The sequence below is a fragment of the Setaria italica genome, chromosome IV, assembly GCF_000263155.2.
Source record: "Setaria italica strain Yugu1 chromosome IV, Setaria_italica_v2.0, whole genome shotgun sequence".
Classification (NCBI taxonomy): Eukaryota; Viridiplantae; Streptophyta; class Magnoliopsida; order Poales; family Poaceae; genus Setaria; species Setaria italica.
The window spans coordinates 13096612-13106922 of record NC_028453.1 but is presented as its reverse complement, the minus strand read 5'-3'; the positions used below and the strand labels follow the sequence as shown (position 1 = coordinate 13106922).

Below are 10311 nucleotides of genomic sequence, written 5' to 3'. Positions count from 1 at the left end.
GTCTTCTTTAGGGGGTGTTTGGATACCCCTTATTAAAGTTTAACACCTGTCACATCGGATGTTTGGATGCTAATTAGGAGTATTAAACATAGGCTAATTACAAAATTAATTGCACAGATGGAGTGTAATTCGCGAGACGAATCTATTAAGCCTAATTAGTCCATAATTTGACAATGTGGTGCTACAGTAACCATTTGCTAATGATGGATTAATTAGGCTTAATAGATTCGTCTCGCGAATTAGCACAGGGTTCTGCAATTAGTTTTATAATTAGCTCATGTTTAGTTCTCCTAATTAGCATTCGAACATACGATGTGACACTGTTAAAGTTTAGCACCTCGTATCCAAACAGCTCCTTAGTTTCATAAACCTTCCTAACAAGAGTAGTTTTACCGAAACTGTGAGAACCGCCCAATTTGAACTCGAATTAAGTGAATTGACGAACTCGAATTAAGAGAATTGACGGTCATGCCAATAGGATGAGAGCCAACACTTACTCGTCTTGCGACGTGTCAACTGACAACTCACGCCTAGAGATGCAAGACTCGGCACAATTCAACATAATAAGAGACAAATCCGGTAGTCCCGGTAGGTGTTTCACAACAAGCCCAAGATCGAGCAACACCAACCGTACAAATTGCACATCACCACATGAACCATAAAGAGCAATTTTAAACATTATACGAGTTCAACAATTAAGATTACAAGTTCATGACATACATGGACCAAATCTAAAATTTAATTAAATGATCTCCAAAATACAAGTCTTGGACTCGTGACAACAACAACATGAGATTAAACATTAAGATTTAAGTTTACCCAACATCTAACTCATGAAAAAAAATACATCTACGCAACGGATACGATAGATTAAGACAAAAGAAATGATGGTATACTTGCCCAAGAACACCATCAAAGAAAGAATGACCACTCTAGTCACTCATCACCCACCCTCGGATTGGAGGGATAAAAGTGACCAAACACGGCCTACAATTCACCTGCAACTTTAGTGAGCGATAGCAGCATGAGTACAAAAGGTACTCGCAAGTCTTACGCAATTATATAACAAGAGGCATGCATAAGGTGAACAAGGAGTAAGGCTTTAAGGTTCAGTACACCTGCAAAAGCCTATCTTATCCTATCCTTAATTTTTGACCATAAGCATGTGAATAGCACCCTATGGACAGCTAGCAAGTTTTATAATCTTTCCCAAACCCACTTCAAAACTTAGTTGAAAATAATTACATCGACATGGTAACATAGAGCATATTCATGTGAATACGTAACATAAGTATCCGATAACTCCATGGTGAATTCATGGAACTTAAGCTTGCTCATAACCGAAAGCGCAGCAATTCGAATTGATTTATCCTTACAAGTGTACTCTTTACCCACACGACTCGAGGACCTTGCAGCTCGCACACCCGATCAAATGGTGCACAAGGGGTACTCATGCCAAACCTTTCTAAACCGCCCCGAACTATGAGTAAAACACGCCTAGCTTGTGTGGAGGATGACCTAGGTCCACCGGGGACACCCCTAGGCTCCTCTACATAGTTTAAGGACCACACACCTAGGACCGTGCCTCATAGAGTGAGACAAGTAAGGTATTACGCTTATTCATTCCATTCGGGAACATGTGGCAGCACGAAAAAGGGGCTCAAACCAACGTCAACAATGGATGGTCCTTAATCGACTCAAGCGGTCTATGTCACCGAGACTCCATTCTCGTGACCCTACACACCGCTCAAATCTTGTATCCAATTAACCATCATGTTCTTTATTCAACAACATTAGAGAACCACACTAGAATCGGTGTTAATTAACCTATAACCATTTCACTTACCAAAGTGATCATTCGATGTTTAAGCATGGATAAGCAATTAGCAATATTAATTTAATATTACCCATACTACTCGAGCGACAAGGTATATGATAACAAAACAAGAGAGGCCATAATATCAACAACATAGGTTCTAACAATGAAATAAGATAGATAACCCACATGCATCCCATAGCTATACATAGTAACAAATTTATTTAGAAAAGTAGGGTAAGTATGCATAGCTGCTTGCGTTGGTTTTCCTCGGGTTCAACATCAACCTCTACTTCGGCCTTGGCTTCAGGCTCAACGGTCACGTTCTCCGGCAAGTCGCTCTCTAAAATGAATGAAATGCACGCATGCATTAGAGATGATGTTATGAGTGCAAATGCCCATGAAATGCATGGAAAATAATAAAAACAGTAAGAAATGAATTGTTAACAGAACAATCACACCCACAACAGTAACCAACCATCAAGATTAAATGGAATGACCACCTTAAATGATTAATCCACTAGCAAGCATGATTTGCAAGATTAAAATCACTGACTGAGCAACAATTATGAAATAAATCACACTGACAGAGGATCACAAAACATGATCATGAGAGTTGGATTCACCTTAAAATCTATTTTCATTAAGGAGGTATAAAATAAAGAAAATATGTTTTGCATTTTTATCATTTGTTTACACATTTCTATGCATTTCCAAAGTTTTCAGCTATTTAACTCTATGAAATAAAGAAAAACGCGGTTATTTTGCATCTAAGCCCTTAGATCTATTAGTATCTTGCATTTGGGTCCCTGGATTTTTTTCCCATACCCCCCTCTTCTTCTCTTTCTTCTCTCACCCAACACACCCATGCACACAGGCACGAGGCCGGCGGCGCATGGCTGGCCATGGCCGTGGCCTTGGCCGGTGGTGGGGGACGATGCATCGCAGCGTAGCAGGGATGCGAGGGCTCGGCACCCTGAGGCCACGGGGCTCACCAGCAGAGATAGATCGACGAGGAGAAGGCGGCGTGATGGGGAAAGGTGGGCGGTGGATGGAGGCGGATGGAGAAGCTCTGTCAGGGAACCTGCACGGTGCGGGAGAGGGTGAGGCAAGGGGCAAAACAGATGCGGGATGGCTCGAGGAAGCTGTAGGTGCAAGGGATTGGCGTGAGGCTTACCGACGCCAACGAATTTTGATGGAGACAGTAGCTGCACAGGAGTAGGTGGCAGCGGCAATGGAGGTTGAGGAGCTAGGGTTTCAGGGAGACCGGCGTCGGGCTTAAAAAGGCAAGGGGGAGCGAGAGGGCAAGGGAGGCATTTTGTGTGGACGAGGCCACGGTGGCCAGTCTGGCGATGGGCGGCCTGCGGGCGCCGCCGATGCTGCCCAATGGGCGAGCGCGCTGGCGCGGGAGAGGAGGAGGGAGCGACTGACACGTGGGCCCGCTGATTTTCAAACAGTTCAACTTCTCCACTTCAAACGACCTAGCTATAGGCACCCAAAAATCTTCCAAAAATACTCATTTGAAAGATAACATCACAAAGAATACAATGCCACAGGAATAACCTCCAGAACTGATCAGGTTTGCACGCAATTAACAAAAAAATACAGCTAGAACTAAAAATTAAATGAATTTTTAACATGAGGAAACATCACTGAAAAATTAAGTAAAAATACCATAAAATCATCAAATTGCATATAGTATTTAAATAAAATAACAGAAGGTACAGTTGCATAGCAGAAATTTGAGTTGCTTCACAAGTTTGAATTTCAACAATAAACAACAATTATATGAACATGGTCATGATGCTCAATTATGCACAAATGATGCTCATGTTAACATGTTAATGTTGTTTTTAACTGTTGGGTCGTGACACAAACCACCCATGCCAACCACCCATATCACCCGAGGAGGGCCATGGTTTGCATGGACATCTATCAACTGAAGCAGCTTCCGCTTGGGGGCAGCAAACCCCACAAGTTCAGCTTCATCAATGTTACTACCTGATAGATTGCGAATATCCTCCACAAAGGAATCCATGTCACAAGAGGTGCTGGGGAGATCCTCCTTGATTAACCTATAGCGTGTGTTTCTGTTGCTTACTTCTTCAACTCTTGATTTCAAGCTTCGGATCTGGTCAGCAATCCGATGGCGATCTTTGAGCTTCATCAACCGCTGTAGCAGGCTTTGGCTCCCCACGTGCACCATAAATTCATCAAGGCAATCTTCAATGTCATAGGATAGATCTCGTACTTGCTCTACCCATTCCTTAAGTAGTAGGTCTTTCTTCTCCATCATTTCAGCAGCCATAAGGAATGCTTGTATAGTTTTTAGCTCATCTTTGATAAACCTGCCAGCCAAAATTCAAATGAAATTCAGGACAAAGCTTGGAGCCGACAAATATTGAAATGCTGTATTTGATTTGAGTTCTATATGAAGATAAATCTGTGTAATATCATGATTCTTTCTAAAAACTTTTTAATATATTTTGGAAATTTAAACAGGTTAGTGATAAATTTTAAAAGCTGAAGATTTTCCGCTGTGCCATCCACGTTGTGGTATGGCCAAACCTTGGTGCGGCTACAAATGTTCATCTATAGAATTACATAGAAAAGTCATGTATCCAAAACCCGCTCCAACATATTTCGAAAAATTAGAAAAAAGAAAAAACTAGTTTACTATCTCAAATAATTTACTTTGTCCATTCGGCCCACTATAAAAAAGGATTGTTTTAAAAATATATTATTTCAAAAATTAATGCTTTTTAAAAAATGTCTACTAGGACAAGCTGCACATAGTTGACGGGCCAATGGCTCTAATAATGCAGGAAAAAAAATGCTAATTAGTGATATAGATCCTTACCATATCTCCTTCCGCACTCCCAGCATCAAGCTCATCTCATCCGCAGCAATCGATGCCGCCTTGCTTACAGCACTCCCCAGCATGGACCTTGCCATGTTGAGCACCGTCTCCGCCATCTTTTGTTCACCCGAACCTTTTTAGGATTTTGTAATGTGGCAAAGACAAGTCTTCACACAGTTCGACTAGTATATATAGGCTAGTGTGGATTCACTTTTCTGCAGTTTTTTAACATATAAACACTTACCAAAGTTTGTCCAAAATCCAATGCTAAAAGTTCACCTAAAGAAGAAAAGGAAATAGAGGGAAGGAAAGCAGATCAAGCGGTAAACCAATGGACAATTGGACAAATTGCCCAACTCACCAGACACCCTATAGGATAATCCGGAATTGCTAAAGACACCTTCCACCGTCCCTGATCACACTAGGAGGCTCCAACTCTCAGTGCAAGCTTGCTTAATCAGAGTTCTCAACGCAACAACATCGCTTTTCCAGAACCATATAGCCGGCCGATATAGTATCAAGCAGTATTATCTTTGTTCCTCTGTTGTTTTGACGGAATGCAAACAGTAAATAAAACACGGTTTTTCGCAACATATGGTATGAATAGAAATGCTAAACATAAGATTATATGAAGAACTACAAAACAAAAAAATGGGTCTCCCTTACCCGGCCCGGCCACACCCTCTGCGATGGCTTGCCTTCAAGAAAACAGGATGTTCGAATTGGAACCCAGAGAAGTCGTAGAAAACAGAGCCATGAAAGCGGATTTTATAGCGCGCACATCACTCCGAGAGTTTTGGGAATCTGTTCCAAACCTACTCGGCACTCGAAGTCGTTGCATAAAGCAGAGGCAAAGGATGAAGCTGGTGTACCACAAGGTACGAAAGAGTAAGCGAGGATCAATTGTGGTTACCCTTGTATGATGAGTGATTGACAACGTTGTGTGGAATAATGTATTTTTTGGCTTGTGATGTGCAGATGATGGATGCGACATGGCGGCTGACGGCGTGCAGTGAAAGCCAAGCGAAAGGTTCGTACTAGAGCGGTGAAGGGTGAACACGAGTAGGCTTGGATCGAGGGACTCGAGAAGTCCGGACGATCCACATGGTGCACGGAAGAGCAAAAGAACATGGTGGGATGGAGACAGCGTCGGTCGAGTCAAGCGGGACGGAGGCGTCAAAGGCTTGGCGGAGGTCGGGCACACGTCAACATCGAGGAGGTCGCATGGCAGCCAAGCGGAGATGGACGGTTTGGGTAGTTTAGGCCTCAATACCACCATGCAGGCAGGTTTCCTGCTTCGGGCCTCAAAATCGGGGGCGAGCCCGGTATGGCCGGAGCTTCGAGAAGGAGGGCACGTGGCGCCATCGTGAAGCTTGCTTCAAGGTGAAGTGAAGTCGTGAAGGTGGCATGTCTGTCCAATGCGTCTAAAAAATATGGACCAAATAAAAAGTCCCTGCATGGGTAGTTATCTTAGTCAGTAGAGTAGGGATATTTTCGCCTTTAGCCATGGACCTTATATAGATGGATGGCTGGTTTGGGCTGCTTTTTTCTTTGGAACCCTAATTCGTTTTCTTGCTCTTAGGCTAGGTGTGCTTCATGAGAGGGGATTAGAGAGAGAAGAGAGTGATTTCTCTTAATCTTGAGTGGTAGAGTGAGGATGTGGGAGGTTTCCTAGCTAGAGTACTCTGTAACGTACTCTGTTCTAATGTCCAATTCCTCCGTCTGTTTAAGTTATGCTAGAACATCTGTGATTCTTTCTGTGGCTATTCCCTAGCAAATTCCTCACTCTCGTCACTTGATTTTGAGGTTTGAGCAACTCTGGTTCTTTTCCTAGGGTTAATCGATTTTCTGGAAAATAGTGATGAATCTCTTTCCGTTTGGAGCTGTTCTTCTAGGATCTGTTTACTGATGTAGAGAAGAACTCGTGGCTCAAGTTTCCTGTAAAACGAACCTGATCTGAGTTGTTTTTGTGACATCTAGTGCGAGCTCTCTCTGGTTGTTGGTTTTAGTTGTTTCGCAACTCTCTGAATGTTTCGGCTTCCAGTTTGATAGGATCCTAGCAGCTGAGATGAACTGTGAGGGTGCAGGCAATCGAGTGCAACCTGGCCTGATCGACATCTGCATTTTGGTGAGAATATTTCGTTTTTCTGTCTCATCCAGTGCAGGTCCAGAACAGAGTTGCATCAGCTGCACAACTTCAGTTTAGGTCTGTTGTTCCTTTTGGAAGTTCGATTCAGAGTTTCAGTAATTGAGAACTCACTTCATGAGAAGTCCCTTTCATGCAATAGTATGCACCATCATTACCTTGTCTGATGGTTTTTTTGTTTGCTATCACATGCTAGTTCGGTTGGAAGAAAATAGCATCAGCTTGTTGCTTATTTAATTGAATGCACTGTGACCTATTTCTTGCATGTCGTGTGGCCTGGTTATATGAGCAAGTATTTAAAGCTTTCTCTTGCATGCATCATCTTGCTCTGGATATGGTCGCGTCCAAGTGTTAAGTTAATTTTTGCATAGAGCTTTGATTAGTGGTACTGCAGGGAAGTGCTCTTTGATCTATTTATTCCTAGCAGGAGTGCAATAGCTCTGGTTTTTTTTCCTCTGTTAATGACAGCTTCACAGTAGCCTGTTGTTGACCCATTTGAGCAGTGAGCTGTTGCTTAGGGCCTGTTTGGCTCCATCCTGTTAAAGTTTAACACCCGTCACATCGGATGTTTGATGCTAATTAGAAGTATTAAATATACATTAATTACAAAACTAATTGCACAGTTGGAGTGTAATTCGCGAGACGAATCTATTAAGCCTAATTAGTCCGTGATTTGACAATGTGGTGCTACAGTAACCATTTGCTAATGGTGGATTAATTAGGCTTAATAGATTCTCGCGAATTAGCACAGGGTTCTGCAATTAATTTTATAGTTAGCTCATTAGTTCTCCTAATTAGCATCCGAACATTCGATCCAAACACCCCGTATCCAAACACCCCTTTACTCAGATTGTTTGGCATCCGTTCTAGAATGGGTATTACTTGTATGGCTTCCGCGTAGCTTTGAGAAATTCCTAAATCGTTCCTGCAAGGTGTGTTTGGGGTGGCAATTATTCCTGCAATTAGGACACCCATTCAAAAAACCCCCGTCATCCGTTCCGGTCCTTCAGCAAGGCATGATTGCGAAATGGGAATCAGTAAAGTGCTAGCTGTTACAGGAACCATCCACAAGTGTCATTTCTCTTTGATGATATCTTTTTTCCCAGACTGTGAATTGCTGGTATGCATACTAAGTTCAAGGATTGTGAACTAAATTTTATCCTCTTTATAAGCATTCAGAGAAAACGAAGGAGAGATTGGTCGTGACTCGAGTATTTCCATGCTTTACAGCAAGCATGTCTTATGGTAAGCGGAACATTTGAGAAGCTGGACTAAGAGGGTGTTTGATACTATGTCCTAAAGTTTAACCTTGTCACATCAGTTCGGATGCTAATTAGAAAGACTAAATATGAGTTAATTATAAAACTAATTGCAGAACCTCTAGGCTAATTCGCGAGACGAATCTATTAAGCCTGTAAATGGTTAATGTAGCACCACATTGTCAAATCATGGACTAATTAGACTTAATAGATTCGTCTTACGAATTGACTCCATCTGTATAATTAGTTTTGTAATTAGACTATGCTTAATACTCCTAATTAATATCTAAACATTCGATGTGACGTGAAAACTTTAACCCCCTCCAACCAAACACCGCTTCTCGGTGAGTACCGTGACTGCGACCCAGCAAGTACCTGTAAAAAAATGTAGAATTGGAAGTTGATGCTCCGAATAGCAGTGCCAAAAATCAAGCTTCCTTTGTCCTATCCCAAAGAATGCAAAACGTCAATCATCAGTGTGATTTGCATTTGAATTGAATTGACTAACCTAGCTCCAAACGAGTGTAAAAAGAATACCATACATTTCACATGGGCAAAATTTGCTGCCAGACACCGTTAAAAGGTGGCTTTTGCCACGGGCCAATAAAAAAGAGTGTCTTTGCTGATGGACACTCTAAAATCATGTACATTTGCTGAGAGACACTGTTGATGATATAATAATATTTTCAGCTCAAAGCACTTCAATCTGGCCGAGCATACCCCTACCCTTATGCAGGATCACCATGATTGCTGTAAAAATAAGAAGAAAGAAAGGGGAAAAAAGGAAGAAGCAGCAAGATTATCCATCTGCAGTGAGCCAATACCACCGGGATCTCGCTGTTCTCATAGGCATGGAAGCAGCGAGCTGTAGTTGGCTCCCCAGCAGCACGGCGCAGCACAAGCAGCCCCGCCAGAAAACGAGCACGGCCGCCCGCGGGGAGAAAAACCTCACCGGGGCCACCAGCGGGATCGTGCTGCCACCGCGGCACTCGTCCGCCGCCAGCTCCTCCGCGTGCCGCTCGTCCGCCGCATGCGGTCGCCACGCCGCCCGCGGCAGCGCGTGGGCTTTCGCGGCGTCCGCCCTGCCTGGAGCTTGGCCGGTGGCTGCCGCACCCGGAGCTTGACCGCGCGCTGCTGGGAGGGGCCTCCGCTGGAGCTCCTCGCTGGCCCTCTCTGCGCGGCGGGAAGGGTCTCCCCCGGGCGTGGCCGCCGGGAAAGAGCCGTGTGCAGAGCACCGCCGTCTGGATTTTGCGAGGATGGAAATTTCCGTGCGAGTGATTCTGCATGAGGAGGAATCTGCCTGGGATAGGAGAAGGTAGCAGGGGCAGTCTTGTCCTTTCCCGTTGCTATCCAATTAAACTGAGTAAAATATTGTGTATAGTGTCCCTTAGCTAATGTACATAGTTTTTTATGTCCTACGGCAAAGGCAAACTTTTTTAGTGGTTCCTGGCAAAGACCATCATCTAGCGGTGTCCCGCGGCAATTTTGCCTTTCATACAGTTCCACTTCCATTTAGAGGGTTCTTTGAACAAATTAAATAGACTATCATGTGCATAGTGACATGTGCAACGATACATACAAGTACATATTTTCTACTCCATGGAATTTCCATGCTTCCATCTCAGCTCCAAGCTTATGCCATAGATCATGAACATTGCTTGCTTATTACATCCTGGGGGAGGAATTGAGCCTGGCTTTGTTGGTGGGACGCGTGCCACCAACTAGATTCAAGTCTTCGCTCACTCAAATTGACTGCCTATTTCATCTTATTTACAATGCCACCTAATTTCGTAGGTCGGTTGAGTATTTATTTATCTTATTTTTACTAGACTAGAGAGCAAGCAATTGAGGGGATGTAAACCCACCACACCTATGTGTGTATCCTCTCGGACTCAAATTTGAATCCATATTTCATCTTATTTACAAATTGAAGGGAATGTAAACCCACGACACCTATGTGTGTATCCAGTGGCGGAACAAGGAATTTTGAGGGGGGGCGGCCGAGCAAACACTATTGACATTTCATACATTATCTTAATAACGTAGCATTATCAACGCCATCCCTAATAGCATAAGGCAAAAAAAACGCATAGGAAGCTACTAACGAATTGCGGTATCTATTCCTTTCTTGTGCCATGATTATCTTTTTAAAAAAATTAGCACATATTTTTTAGTTTTTCATGTTAAAAAAATGCATACTCCCCCGTTTCAAAATATAACTATGTTAAAA

The 10311-nt window shown here is 43.1% G+C and overlaps 1 protein-coding gene across 3 annotated transcripts; it reads right to left on the bottom strand.

Moving 5' to 3' along the window:
• Window positions 1-1375: 1375 nt before the first annotated feature.
• Window positions 1376-5409, bottom strand: LOC101755282 (putative disease resistance protein At1g50180). 3 transcript variants are annotated; one of them, XM_022826020.1, is made up of 5 exons: window positions 5343-5409; window positions 5038-5217; window positions 4677-4891; window positions 3918-4164; window positions 1376-2159 (listed from the first exon to the last, which is right to left on the bottom strand). In XM_022826020.1, the coding sequence occupies exons 3-5, from the start codon at window positions 4790-4792 to the stop codon at window positions 2136-2138; spliced, it is 387 nt and encodes a 128-aa protein (XP_022681755.1). In that variant the 5' UTR covers window positions 4793-4891; window positions 5038-5217; window positions 5343-5409; the 3' UTR covers window positions 1376-2135. The 3 variants fall into 3 exon arrangements, with proteins under 3 accessions (XP_022681755.1, XP_022681754.1, XP_012701145.1); XM_022826019.1 differs by having other exon boundaries at window positions 1380-2159; window positions 3818-4164; XM_012845691.2 differs by lacking the exon at window positions 1376-2159 and having other exon boundaries at window positions 3518-4164.
• Window positions 5410-10311: the final 4902 nt, after the last annotated feature.